The sequence below is a fragment of the Photinus pyralis genome, unplaced genomic scaffold, assembly GCF_008802855.1.
Source record: "Photinus pyralis isolate 1611_PpyrPB1 unplaced genomic scaffold, Ppyr1.3 Ppyr1.4_LG10, whole genome shotgun sequence".
Lineage (NCBI taxonomy): Eukaryota > Metazoa > Arthropoda > Insecta > Coleoptera > Lampyridae > Photinus > Photinus pyralis.
Window position 1 is genome coordinate 3,562,659 of NW_022170250.1, and position 12,111 is coordinate 3,574,769.

Genomic DNA, 12,111 nt, shown 5'->3' on the forward strand with positions numbered 1-12,111 from the left:
TAGGTCATGGATAAGGCCTGGGTCCATGGTAATCAAGGCAGTTAATACCAATCAGAAACGGTCAAATTTTCCTACGCCACTGGATCCTACGTAATAATATCTATTACCTTTTTTTTCCAAGTCAAACTTTTCGTTTTCATCCTGTATATCAGAAACAACATAGCTTGATTGATTCTGTTTGTGATATTATAAGTGGCACAGGGTTGTGAAAACCTCAAGTCTCTATCTTGAAAAACAGCTGAGACACACTGGAGTCTCAGCCAAAATAGGACACACTGTGCTTGAAGAAAATCGAATTATGAAGCTGGTGGGATCACCGTTGATTAATCGCCTTTTGCGACATGCAGTGTCTCTGCAGTAGGAAGATTTATTTCCGATTCTGCCAAAATTAAGCAACGATGAATTACCATTGCAGTAATTACTAGTGGGGATCGACCTAATTACTCAAACATGAGATACTGATATGACGTATGTTGTCAGGCCCCCTGCTATCCGAAAAACATCTATTTTTACAGTTATCGCTAAGCTTTACCCAACTCAAAACTGATAGCAGGTCCAAAGTGCGACGAAAGTTATATAAATCCTTCGAATAAATTACGCGCCCACTTTAATTTTCGTTATCGTCCGAAAATGACAACCTACTTCACGTATCCACCGGTCGCGCTCCAAAATGAGCTGAGGTCGATCGCCGAAGCCATCGTGCATCCCGGCAAGGGCATCTTGGCCGCGGACGAGTCGATCGGCACCATGGGAAAGCGCTTGGAGAAGATCGGGCTGCAGAACACCGAGGAGAACAGACGCAAGTACAGACAGTTGCTGTTCACGACCGACAAGTCCGTGGCCCAGCACATTTCCGCCGTCATCCTCTTCCACGAGACTCTCTACCAGAAGGCCGACGACGGTACCCCGTTCACACAGCTACTGAGGGAACGCGGAATAATTCCCGGCATTAAAGTCGACACCGGAGTCGTTCCGCTGTTCGGTTCTGAGGATGAGTGCACCACTCAAGGCCTGGATGATCTCGGTAAGAGATGCGCCCAGTACAAGAAGGACGGTTGCCAGTTCGCCAAGTGGAGATGCGTGCTGAAGATTGGAAAGAACACGCCATCCTATCAGGCGATCATGGAGAACGCCAACGTATTGGCTCGATACGCAGCAACCTGTCAAGCCAACGGATTGGTACCGATTGTCGAACCGGAAGTTTTGATCGACGGTGACCACTGCATCGACCGTTGCCAGAAGGTGTCCGAAACCGTTTTGGCGGCAGTCTACAAGGCGCTTAACGACCATCACGTTTACCTCGAAGGAACCCTGCTGAAGCCAAACATGGTAACGCAAGGACAGGCGCACAAAACCCCATCCAGCAGTGAAGAAATCGCCCGCGCCACCGTCACCGCTCTCTCGCGCACCGTCCCCGCTGCCGTGCCCGGAATTACCTTCCTCTCCGGAGGACAAAGCGAAGAAGAAGCGACAGTGAACCTCAACGCCATCAACAGGTCAGTTTCACTTTAACCGAAAGTCGTCGCCGTCTAATCGGATTTTTTAGATTCAACGCAAAGAAACCGTGGGCGCTCAGCTTCAGCTACGGACGCGCCCTTCAGGCGTCAGTGTTGAGCGCGTGGGGTGGCAAAGACGCCAACGTCAAAACTGCCCAAATGGAATTCATGAAGCGCGCCAAGGCCAATGGCGAAGCCACCTTAGGGAAATACGCGACGGGAAGCGCCGCAGGACACGCCGGCAAAGAGGGATTATTCGTTAAGGACCACAAATACTAGAACTTATCATAAATAAAGTCTGATTTCGTTTCGTGTCACTTTTTATCTCTTTCCAAAGGTTCAAGTCCACGTCCTCCTCTCACTGACTGTTGTTGTGCACAGAATAATAATCGAGACGCGACGTGTCGAGCCATATACAAATGACCAACCAATTACCCATGTCGTAATGGCATTTTTTCGGGAATGTGTTTACTGGATATAATTTCGGTGTAATTACACGTTGCGTGGTTAATTTTTTTTTCTTTTAGAAGCGATTAGGACGAGGAAATTGTACTTTGTCATTAACAGATAACCCTGAAACTCCCTTCCAATTTCGCATGTTAAAGATAAGAAGCGGGCGTCTGTAGCGTCACTGTGTGTTGTGCACTGCGGCAAACAATGTCCAATAGCTTCGAATTGACACCAGTCGAAAAAGACGTTACCCAGTTGGCCGTGTGCGTGAGAGGTGGGTGTAAGGTGTACGGGCGGGGGGTTAACGCCGCCACTGTTTTGAAAAGTATCGACCTGAACGTCCCAACAGGAGCGATGTAAGTAGTCTAGATCTGGGCCAAAGTCGTTAGGGACCTTTTCAGATATGGCTTGCTGGGGGCGAGCGGTTGCGGGAAAACGACCCTACTCAGTTGCATCATGGGCCTTAAAAACCTCAGCTCGGGCGACATTTGGGTTCTGGGAGGCCCCCCGAGTCTGAAGAACGGCAACAAGATCGGCTACATGCCGCAGGTAGGCTACGAAGGCGCACGCGCAATAGAAATTGTTACCGTTTTTAGTAACGCAGCAAATCTCTCTGTGTGAGGGATTTACAATTAGAGAGTCCATGACGTATTTCGGATGGCTTGCCGGTCTCTCCTCCGAAAAGATCGAGGAGCGCGCCCACTTCTTGATGCGACTCCTCGACATGCCGCCCATCGACAGCACAATCGGCAATTTGAGCGGGGGACAGCAGAGACGCGTCTCGTTCGCGACGGCCCTCCTGCACGAACCCGAGCTGCTGATACTCGACGAGCCCACGGTCGGACTGGATCCTATTTTGAGGGAGTCGATCTGGACCTACCTCCTCGAGTTGACAACGAACAAATCCGTTACGATCATTCTAACGACGCACTACATCGACGAGGCACATCGAGCCGATGTGGTAAGTGCAAGCGCGCTTAATTAAACTGTCCTTGATCGAACACGCCTCCAATTTATGAGTTGAAGAGTAGATTTTTTGGTACCAGTTTATATGCAGGGTGTCCCGTGACTCGTCCATATTCATTGGTCATTTTAAGTCGAAATTGCCTTATACACTTTGTCCAAAACTCAATAATTACAAGCAATATTAAATTTAACACTAAATAGTAGGCCATGCAATTGTTTATTCTTTGACGTTGTAATTTTAAGATGAAATTGATATGGCTACGTTTTCAAATCAAGTATATGCGGATATTCACTTAATTTACGAATACTGTGACGGAAATGCAAGAGAGGCAGTGAGGGAATATCAGGGGATGTTTTCTGATCGAAGAGTACCTGGGTGAATCTTAAAATTACAACGTTAAAGAAAAAACAATGTCACCATAACAGTATGACAAAACAATTGCATGGCCTACTAGATTGATTTATTGTAAAATTTAATATTGCCCATAACTTCTTAACCATTGCGTCGTGGATAAAGTGTATAAAGAAATTTCGACTTAAAATTAACCAAGGAATATGGTGTTAAGCTATGTCCACACCCTGTATATCACTTACAAGAATAAACACTCTAACTTCCGTAATTATGAACCGATTTCGACCAAACTTTAAGGGTTGGTATTTATAATTATAAATATCTCGGTTAAGTTCGTGAATCGGCCAATTCCGCCATATTGGCCAAGCCGAAAGGGATTTTTATTCTGAAACTTTTAATACCACAATCAATCTAGATACGTTCGTTTCTGAGATACAGGGTGAAGTTTGACTTTTTGAGATAATAGAAATATACAGGGTGGCTATTAAAGATGGGACCAAAACTCTCACGCTCAAACCGTTTGAGATCACCATCATTCTACAGCGAATCCATTGGGCGGTGGGGGGGGGGGGCATACCCTAAGACCCTCGACAGGGCGGACTGACCCGGGGGGGGGGGGTGGCGATTGGCCACCTGGCCTGTAGATCATAATGGCCCGTTGGAAATGTATAAGTATGTGCTGTATTTAGTTTCTTGCACTATTAATAAATTATTAACACGTTTCTCTAATTGGAGTTGATTTTAGGTTGTTAAAAAATTAAAAAATTCTGTTTTAATTGAAGTGTTTTACAATGAATTTATAATTTTTTGTCGTAGCATGAAAGTGCTGAAATACAATGATAGGCGACGCACCTCGTGTGGATTGTATATTTTGTTACTTTTAATTATCAGCTGCAATTTAAAAAAAAACTGTATGGTAATTGATTTTCGAGAAAGGAGCACTGTTTTTGTGGTGCACCTCAGAGCTACCCCCCCCCCGCCACCTTCATTACTACACTAATACTTTAATGGCCCGTAACCTATGCAATTCCACCTGGCCCTTAAGTACCCAGTCCGCCCCTGACCCTCGATACTATGCTCTCTCTGCAATACTTCCTAAGAGAAGGGAGAACCCCCCCCCCTCCCGACACACATTTACAATCAGTTTTTGTCATCATTTTGTACGAAAAACTATCGAAGTTACTTCTCCTCTCCATAAGAAAAGGATCTTTGATGATTCCCCCGACATGATCACAAATATTGAAGGTTCCGAGGATGCTTTTGGAAACGAGAACATACCACCGTGGTGAGGGGGGGGTTACAGAAATCAAATGTTGGTAAAAAATACTCTGCAATTTCAGATCGGCTTGATGCGCAACGGAGTGATAATCAGCGAAGAGGCGCCCCAACAGCTCCTGACGAAATTCAGGGTGAACACCTTAGAGGAGGTCTTCTATCGAATAATCATCACCAAGACCGAACCGTCGGTAACCAAACGCTTGAGATTCCCACAAACCGCCCGCGAAACTACGACGAGCAACGGTCCCGCGCTTAACAAGCACGTCCTGAAGGCGCTCGTGTGGAAGAATTTCCTGTGGATGTGGAAGAATATCATTACCATCGTCAGCATTTTCGTACTGCCCATCGCGAGCGTGTTCGTTTTCGGTTCGTGCATCGGGAGAAGTCCGACAGGACTGACGGTCGCGATTGTCAATCGCGAAACCGAGGTGAGAACCTGTGACTTACTGGCGTGCCACGATAAGTCGTTGAGCTGCCACTTTCTGCGGTACCTGGACCGAAAGGCGTTGAACTTGGTCTATTACGACAGCGAGGACGAAGCGATTTGGGCCGTGCGAAACGGAACACTCTACGCTTCCATCGTGATTAAGGAGAACTACACCGAGAGCATAGAATATCGGCTCAGAAATCGAGACGTCGCCGACTTTCTGATCGATCAGTCGACGATCGACGTATTTTGCGATTACACCGGCAAGTTGCTAGGGAGACCGAAATCGTTCCATTATTTTTCTGTTTTCCAGTCAAGGATATAGTGATGTATCTAAAGAAGTACATCTACACGAGCTTCGCTGACTTCATCGGCGACTACTTGGAAGCCTGCGAGATCAGCAGAGAGACCGTCGCGGTCCCGTTGAGAGTAAGCGTTCGTTGTATGTATCGATCCTAGGCTTTTGTTGCAGTTCAACGGACCGATCTACGGACAGAGCGATCCCAATATGACCGACTTCGCAAACCCGGGTGTTATACTGACGTAAGTTACAACCGTCGCGAGTCTCCAATAGCTAGCGGCGGTTTTCAGACTGGCCTTCTTCATGGCGGCCGCGCTCACAGCCGGAATAACGTTAATAGAACGTAAAGAAGGCGTCCTAGAGCGAACGATGGTAATGGGCGTCACAAACTTGGAGATTGCGATGGGACACTTCGTGTGCCAGTTCGGTTTAATGCTGCTCCAGAGCATGACTCCGTTACTGGTGCTCTTTTACTTTTTCGAACTCACTTTAAACGGATCCGTGGCGAACGTGATAACGCTCACCGTTTTTAGCGGATTCTGCGGAATGTGTGCGGGTAAGAACATCCGTTTAAGGTCTCGACTTTTACCGTTGAAAAGTTTAGGCTTGTCGATCTCTTCGAACTTCGAGGAAGAAAGGACGGCGGCTTACGTTCTACTTGGCATGTTCCTCCCGTTCGTTCTTCTTACCGGAATGTTATGGCCGATCGAGGGAATGCATCCCTTTTTGAGGTTCTTTACGTCATTTTTACCGCTGACAATTCCGGCAGAAAGTATGAGGAGCGTGTTGCAGCGAGGATGGGGGTTGAGTAGGCCTACGGTTTATAACGGTCTTATTGTCATTAACGTATGGGCCCTTATATTTTTAGGAATCAGTTATTTAGGTTTGAAATTTAGGCGATAGTCAGTGTTTGTACAATTATTTATTTACAATTAACTAACAATATATGTATTTATCACTTACAATTTATAACATAACACAAGCGCATCAAAGTTGGATCTGAACTGAAATACGCTACAAAGTTTGCGGGATACTCGTTACACTGTCCCCCTCTTAAAACTGTACGGACGACGGTTGTAGCGGTGCTTCAGCCCTAGGCGACTCTCGCTCTCTAATGCGAAACTGGACTGCAGTCGTTTGGCTTTAGCTTCGATGGTTTGTTGCTCAATTTTCATTTCTTGAATTAATCACAGCAGTTGTTTTGGTCACTACTGGCATAAACTTTCACTGATCGTCCACTTAAACACAACCGACACATGACGTATAACGTACATTTAAGTACATGGTTTTATACAATTTATAACATAACACAAGCGCGAAACCGATCGTTCTAGAACGTTTCAAAGAAGGAATACGACGCCTCCGCATTTTTTATAGTCGCGCCGATGACTAACTTTCGATGGCATCCCTGTGTCTGGGCATTGTTTAAATACTTTAACAATGGTCTGGGATATTCATTAAATTAATTCTATTTTGTTTCTTTCAGAGACAATTCCCTGGCTATTAATGAACCTAATAAGCGCGAGGTAGTTCCGCCATTGTTAACGTTTCGTTAATGCGTGACATTTCAAAGGCGCAATCAAAACGCGTGCAAGGAATAACGGCATTTATTTAAAGCTACAAGTTTCTCATGGTTTATCAATAAGCTAAACAAGTTGAGATCAAAAGCTTTGGTAAATTCTGTGGTGGCGCTTGGTGCTCTCTAATCGTTCAACTGCAGTTCGAAACGTGTCAAAGAAAAGCCATTTAAAAACTTAAGAATACTCTCAGTTGGCCGTGACATAAAGTCCACGCCGAAAATTTCCGGCATAGCTTCCGTACTCACGTGCGGAAAAAACTGGACGGTCTCGATTACACTTAAATTAACGTACTCGTCCTGCGCGAGATAGTACATTAACACATCACTTAAAGACTCCGGAATGACCAGGAATAATCGATAACGAAAGTGCGAGGTTTTCGCCTTTCTCGCGTACAAGGCAGTTCGGACTAGTCTGAGCACTTTCATTAAGTCCGTCGACCCTTTTTCGTGCAGAGTTACACGCTTGACTCTTTCGTACGGGCTCCGATGCTCGCCTAGTTCCTCGTGCAGCAAGGAGTGAGGAATGCTATAAATGTGCGACGTGAAGACTTCGTAGTTGATATTGTCGTCGGTAGTTCGCATTTCGCGGTTCAAACGCGAGACAAAGCCGAACACTCCGCCTTGATGAACAAATCCGTAGAAAATCGCGAGCAAAAAGTTCGCGCCGAGCCATACCTTCAAGAGCGAGTTCGGTTCCCGCCGTCTGCTCTCCCCCGGTTTGTATCCGTCCGTCGGTTTCACCACCACATCGACTTGTTCAGGCCAAATTGACGGGCCGTACAGGTAGACCAGCGGAAGGATGAGCGGAAGCAAGAAACGTGGCTCCTGATGTGGGACAAACGAGAGTAAGGCGAGCGGGAAGAGGATTGAGGCGGTCATCAGGCCACGGATGCTGCGTACTGACGGTAGATGGTGATACTTGCATTGCCAGATGCTAGAAACAAAAGATTACGATGTCAGTCCTTCCGAACCTGAGACTTGGTGTCCCTGTTAAACGGTACGCGTCAACTCGCCAACGGACGACTCGCCAACGAAATATTTTTCCCTCTTTAATGTGTCGTTCAAATAACGATGTGATTGTCAAATTTTCTGTTCAAATAATAATTTGGGAAAAATATTTCGTTGGCGAGTTGTCGCGTTGGCGAGTCGTCCGGTGGCGAGTCGCCCTTGGCGAGTTGACCGGGTCCCCCTGTTAAATTGTATGTTGGATAAACTTAACATGAATTAAATACAGTTTGCAAAATCGACCAAAGAACTTTATCTAGCTAGGCAATCATATTTAGTTTTGTGAGGCGATTTTTTTTCTCTTTTTGGTTTTTAAAGGGTGAATTGAAAAACGGCATTGCCGAATTCGTTCCTTTTTTGAGCCACTTTTTCTTTTTTGTTTTGTTTTATTCTTAAAGCTCAAATAAACTTTATTATTATTATTAATATTACTTACCTCCTTAACAATTCCACCAAATTTGAATAACACAAAAACGCAAGCACTCCGAAGAGAAGAGGAACGTTAACGAGCATGTTCAACCACCTGGGGTGCACCCCGTGCTCGGCTAGGTTCTCCGCGTTAATGTTATATTTGACAAAGTTCCACGGGGTCACCACGAAGTTATTAATCGACACCTCCAACATGCCGATTTCTCCCCAGGTCAAGTATCCGTAGAAAAACGAATCGACGACAACGAAAAAAACGACGGTCGGCACGGTGCTCGCGACGAAAACGACTGTGCGCAAATGAAACTGAAGCGAAACAATTGATTTGAACCCGATACCGCGATACAGCCAAAAAAAAACGGGCGAAATCGCGTACGCCACGAAAGTGGGCCTGTTAAAGAACCCGACGGTAACGATAGTCGCTATGGTAAAGTAGCTGCGAAGCGAGTCGTTCTCGAGGTAAAGGCGTAGCTTGTGAAACTTCGCCTTTTCGCCGAGCGTCTCGGCCGCCTTGTACCTCTTATTGATGTACTCGCGTTGCCGGATGTTAATGTTCGAAAATATGAGACTCTCGGCGACATAATACAGCAGAAGCGCGAAGAGTAACAGCTCGATTACGTTGGAAAACGTACGCGTCGCGTAAACGAGCGTGACGTACGACGTGGACAGAATCAGACAGCGCGACTTACACTTCTCGCTATTCGCCAGGCAGATACGATACAGGCTCCAGTCGACCGCGAACGACAGGCCAGTCATTAACAGGCGAGGGAACAGAATTGTAAAGTAAGGCGTCGCAAGTGAAACGTCGAATTGGTACGTCAGAAACGTGTCGACGAGCTTCAAGATTTGAAAGCTCAACCCCGTCGTGAAATACAGGGGTGTAACCGATCGTAGAGGGAATGTCACGTTGAATTCCCATGGCTTATTTACTTTCACGTTGAGGGACTTCTCTACAACAGATTTCGAATTAGCAAATTAGCTTGCGGGTGAAGAAATCTTACCGGCGAGGGGTTCGATCGATTGAAAGTATTCGTCGGGGTGAATGTAGCCGGTTTGGGGCAGGCACGTTAGGAATACTCGTAGAAAGGCGCACAGCAAGTAGGATTTCGGTAATTGTGCTACATGCTTTAATGGCATTTTTTTAAAGTTTTTGATTTTGTGAAAAAGTTAGGTTAGAAACATTACGGTTGTGGCTCCATAACCGCCAACGGTATGATGCTTCCATTGCATTACCTACATATGATATACAGGGTCGTCAGTCAACTATCTGAGAATTTAAGGATTTTTAAAAGTATTTAAGAACCATCGTGCCGTTAAGGGCCTGTAAACGCTTTCTAGCACCTTTTAAAGTGTTCTAAAGCCTTCAAAGAACCTATGACAGCTTTGTAGTCGTATAGAGCCTTTAATATCCTATACAAATTGTTAAGGATACTCAAGAGCCATCAAAAGTTTGCATTTCTACATAACCGCCTTTTTAAAATTCGGCACTAAGGTGAGCCTTAATCGCCCGGGGGCCTAATTTAACCCGTTTCTCCTCAGACGTAAAAGATGCTGGCGTTTTGGAGGATGCATTACTATCACTCCGTATGATAAACGCATTGTTTGCAATTATCACTGAACAAAGTCCTTTTTTGAGTAGGAATTGTTTACGATATCGATATCAGTTTACTAAGTCAACTATGTCGAGAGGTACGTAACTTAATAAGGTTTAAATTGGTCGAAACGCCGTTTTAGTTTTGAAGGTGTCGTCTGCCGATGTGGGGCGCAATGTCTACTTCACAGACCATAAATCAGACTGGTGGGATCCTAATTCATGGTTTAAACCTTTAATTGAGATGAACAGTTTGAATCTGCTCTACATCCAGGATGTTTTACGTGAGAAGGGTTTTGTGAAGGACGAGGGAGGTTTTCGGCTTTGTGAAGATTTGCGTATTTTAGACGTGGGATGTGGAGGTAAGTGTCTGAAGTCTTAAATTGAAATGAGAACGCTCGCCCTAGGAGGGTTAATTGCCGAACCACTGGCCAGAGCCGGCGCCAATATTTTAGGCATAGACATCAACAAAGATTGCATAGAGGCGGCCGAGGAGCATGCGAAGCTCGACCCGTGCCTCAAAAATCTAAAATACAAATGGGAAAGCATCGAAGCGCACAGTTTGGAGAACGTCGAGCAGTACGACGTTGTGATCCTCAACTTCGTTTTGCACCACGTCAAAAATCACGACGATCTCATTCGGGACTGCCTCAAAACCTTAAAACCGGGAGGGGTGATCTTTTTGAGTACAATCTCAAAAAACTGGGGCACTTGGTTACGATTTGTTCTTGTGGGCGAACATATCATTCGATATGTTGCGCCCCAGTCCTTTGACTGGCATAAATTTATAAACTTCGAGGACGTGCAACGTATCTTGAAGCAAAGTGAGTATCGGTCGATCACCTGAAAAGTTTCCAATGTGTTTTTTTTTTAGATAAGTGTGACGTAGAGAACTTCAGAGGGATTTCCTGCGACTTAGTGTTGGCATGGATAAAATGGTCAGATGACACTAATAATGTATACATAATGCACGCTAATAAACATCAATAAACATGTAAAGAAACATAGAAAACGAGCTCCTGGCTAACTCGATGCGCATATTGAATTTCATGCAATTCGTTTCATAACTCACGGAGATCTCAAAAGGGCCTTACTTATTTTTTGGGCTACATTGTCAATTAAACATTTTTTTCCGCAACCATAGAACCGAAGAACACCAATTACTTAGGTCATTGTTCTTTGTACCATTTAATTATCTTACATGCAACACCCTGTATAATATTTTTAACATTTGTTTCTTTTATCAAGATCGTGGTAAGTATAAACAAAACAAATGAAAACTCATTGCGATTGGCCGGCTCGAACGTCTATCTCGTTCTCGCCTGTTATCTTCGGATCCAAATTTGAATCCTTCTTCCCCGAAGAGAAGAGATTTACGACGCTTCCGATGGCACCCTTAACGGTGTCGACGGTACCGGAGACCGCCTTGACAAATATGCCCTTTTCACCGTGCTCGGCGCACTCGTACTGCTTGACCGTGTCGATCACGTACGGATTGATGTTGTACTTCAGTAGCTTCGCGTAAACCTGTGGGTCGAAGTGTTAGCGATCGTGACGAGAAATGAAGGAAGATTTACGGGTTCGAGATGCGGAGGACCGAGGCCAGGCGTTCTCGACGCTATTGTCACCTGCGGCTTATTCGAGAAGGCGAAGCCCTTTATGCACGTGAGAAAACCGAGGTAATTCTCGTAGTCGGTTGCGAAGATGGTGAGCTTGAGCGTTCCTAAAATGGATTTTCTTAATCTAGTCACCAAGGCGCAAACTCCTTACTAATGCTGAGCGTGTAGCTGAGATCCATAATCGCAGGCGAAGTCGCATTTGGCACGCGCAATTTGCCTTTGGTGTGGTGCTCGTATTGCAAACCAAGGGTGTTAAAGAACTTACTGCTCTGACACGTCTCGATCATTCTATACTCATCCTTGTCGGCCTTCTTAGTAAAGTTGAGCGTGAGACAAGGATGTTTCGCGCCGGTCTGTTGGACGATATACCAGTGGCCTAAAATCTGACATGTGGGAAGAGTGTAACGGCGCGCCAAACGTCAGTTTTTGGACTTGCCTTATTCACGTCGAAATTAACCTCCGGGTCCACGTCTGGACAAGTTCCGCCGCATGGGGCGAACACTAACGCCGAAACGACGGCGAGGAGAACTGTACGATGCATTCTGCGTCACTGCGACTGAAGCAAAATGTTTCTCCTCAAGTTCAAAAGGTGAAAAGTTATCGCTGGAAGTTTTGCGTCAC

The 12,111-nt window shown here is 45.5% G+C and overlaps 5 protein-coding genes across 7 annotated transcripts; 3 read left to right on the top strand and 2 right to left on the bottom strand.

The window, feature by feature from the left end:
- Positions 1-585: 585 nt before the first annotated feature.
- On the top strand, positions 586-1,813 carry LOC116161107 (fructose-bisphosphate aldolase-like). The gene is made up of 2 exons (XM_031474315.1): positions 586-1,496; positions 1,547-1,813. Exons 1-2 carry the CDS (start codon positions 631-633, stop codon positions 1,773-1,775), a joined length of 1,095 nt encoding a protein of 364 aa, XP_031330175.1. The 5' UTR covers positions 586-630; the 3' UTR covers positions 1,776-1,813.
- A 78-nt stretch (positions 1,814-1,891) lies between these two features.
- LOC116161104 (ABC transporter G family member 20-like) lies at positions 1,892-6,459 on the top strand. 2 transcript variants are annotated; one of them, XM_031474311.1, is made up of 8 exons: positions 1,892-2,302; positions 2,348-2,495; positions 2,551-2,907; positions 4,605-5,232; positions 5,283-5,398; positions 5,442-5,512; positions 5,561-5,826; positions 5,875-6,459. In XM_031474311.1, the coding sequence occupies exons 1-8, from the start codon at positions 2,154-2,156 to the stop codon at positions 6,171-6,173; spliced, it is 2,034 nt and encodes a 677-aa protein (XP_031330171.1). In that variant the 5' UTR covers positions 1,892-2,153; the 3' UTR covers positions 6,174-6,459. The 2 variants fall into 2 exon arrangements, with proteins under 2 accessions (XP_031330171.1, XP_031330172.1); XM_031474312.1 differs by lacking the exon at positions 1,892-2,302 and having other exon boundaries at positions 2,383-2,495; positions 2,543-2,907.
- Positions 6,460-6,862: 403 nt separating this feature from the next.
- LOC116161105 (GPI mannosyltransferase 4) lies at positions 6,863-9,468 on the bottom strand. 2 transcript variants are annotated; one of them, XM_031474314.1, is made up of 4 exons: positions 9,282-9,468; positions 8,291-9,230; positions 7,525-7,783; positions 7,310-7,469 (listed from the first exon to the last, which is right to left on the bottom strand). In XM_031474314.1, the coding sequence occupies exons 1-4, from the start codon at positions 9,415-9,417 to the stop codon at positions 7,440-7,442; spliced, it is 1,365 nt and encodes a 454-aa protein (XP_031330174.1). In that variant the 5' UTR covers positions 9,418-9,468; the 3' UTR covers positions 7,310-7,439. The 2 variants fall into 2 exon arrangements, with proteins under 2 accessions (XP_031330173.1, XP_031330174.1); XM_031474313.1 differs by having other exon boundaries at positions 6,863-7,783.
- A 476-nt stretch (positions 9,469-9,944) lies between these two features.
- LOC116161196 (ubiquinone biosynthesis O-methyltransferase, mitochondrial-like) lies at positions 9,945-10,959 on the top strand. The gene is made up of 4 exons (XM_031474454.1): positions 9,945-9,969; positions 10,015-10,233; positions 10,279-10,695; positions 10,746-10,959. Exons 1-4 carry the CDS (start codon positions 9,960-9,962, stop codon positions 10,859-10,861), a joined length of 762 nt encoding a protein of 253 aa, XP_031330314.1. The 5' UTR covers positions 9,945-9,959; the 3' UTR covers positions 10,862-10,959.
- An 80-nt stretch (positions 10,960-11,039) lies between these two features.
- LOC116161197 (apolipoprotein D-like) lies at positions 11,040-12,101 on the bottom strand. Its single transcript, XM_031474455.1, has 4 exons — positions 11,927-12,101; positions 11,642-11,873; positions 11,449-11,594; positions 11,040-11,398 (listed from the first exon to the last, which is right to left on the bottom strand). The coding sequence occupies exons 1-4, from the start codon at positions 12,029-12,031 to the stop codon at positions 11,153-11,155; spliced, it is 729 nt and encodes a 242-aa protein (XP_031330315.1). The 5' UTR covers positions 12,032-12,101; the 3' UTR covers positions 11,040-11,152.
- Positions 12,102-12,111: the final 10 nt, after the last annotated feature.

What these genes read in the sequence shown, in the direction of transcription:
- LOC116161107 (XM_031474315.1), top strand. Translation starts at nt 631, where the DNA reads ATGACAACCTACTTCACGTATCCACCGGTCGCGCTCCAAAATGAGCTG. An exon ending in AACCTCAACGCCATCAACAG is followed by an intron (nt 1,497 to 1,546) that starts GTCAGTTTCACT and finishes CGGATTTTTTAG; the next exon opens with ATTCAACGCAAAGAAACCGT.
- LOC116161104 (XM_031474311.1), top strand. Translation starts at nt 2,154, where the DNA reads ATGTCCAATAGCTTCGAATTGACACCAGTCGAAAAAGACGTTACCCAG. An exon ending in CGTATTTTGCGATTACACCG is followed by an intron (nt 5,233 to 5,282) that starts GCAAGTTGCTAG and finishes TCTGTTTTCCAG; the next exon opens with TCAAGGATATAGTGATGTAT. An exon ending in CCGTCGCGGTCCCGTTGAGA is followed by an intron (nt 5,399 to 5,441) that starts GTAAGCGTTCGT and finishes CTTTTGTTGCAG; the next exon opens with TTCAACGGACCGATCTACGG.
- LOC116161105 (XM_031474313.1), bottom strand. Translation starts at nt 9,417, where the DNA reads ATGCCATTAAAGCATGTAGCACAATTACCGAAATCCTACTTGCTGTGC. An exon ending in ATCGATCGAACCCCTCGCCG is followed by an intron (nt 9,231 to 9,281) that starts GTAAGATTTCTT and finishes AATCTGTTGTAG; the next exon opens with AGAAGTCCCTCAACGTGAAA. An exon ending in TTGGTGGAATTGTTAAGGAG is followed by an intron (nt 7,784 to 8,290) that starts GTAAGTAATATT and finishes TTTTGTTTCTAG; the next exon opens with CATCTGGCAATGCAAGTATC.
- LOC116161196 (XM_031474454.1), top strand. An exon ending in TTTAGACGTGGGATGTGGAG is followed by an intron (nt 10,234 to 10,278) that starts GTAAGTGTCTGA and finishes CGCTCGCCCTAG; the next exon opens with GAGGGTTAATTGCCGAACCA. An exon ending in GCAACGTATCTTGAAGCAAA is followed by an intron (nt 10,696 to 10,745) that starts GTGAGTATCGGT and finishes TTTTTTTTTTAG; the next exon opens with ATAAGTGTGACGTAGAGAAC.
- LOC116161197 (XM_031474455.1), bottom strand. Translation starts at nt 12,031, where the DNA reads ATGCATCGTACAGTTCTCCTCGCCGTCGTTTCGGCGTTAGTGTTCGCC. An exon ending in TTAATTTCGACGTGAATAAG is followed by an intron (nt 11,874 to 11,926) that starts GCAAGTCCAAAA and finishes CCCACATGTCAG; the next exon opens with ATTTTAGGCCACTGGTATAT. An exon ending in CAGCTACACGCTCAGCATTA is followed by an intron (nt 11,595 to 11,641) that starts GTAAGGAGTTTG and finishes AATCCATTTTAG; the next exon opens with GAACGCTCAAGCTCACCATC.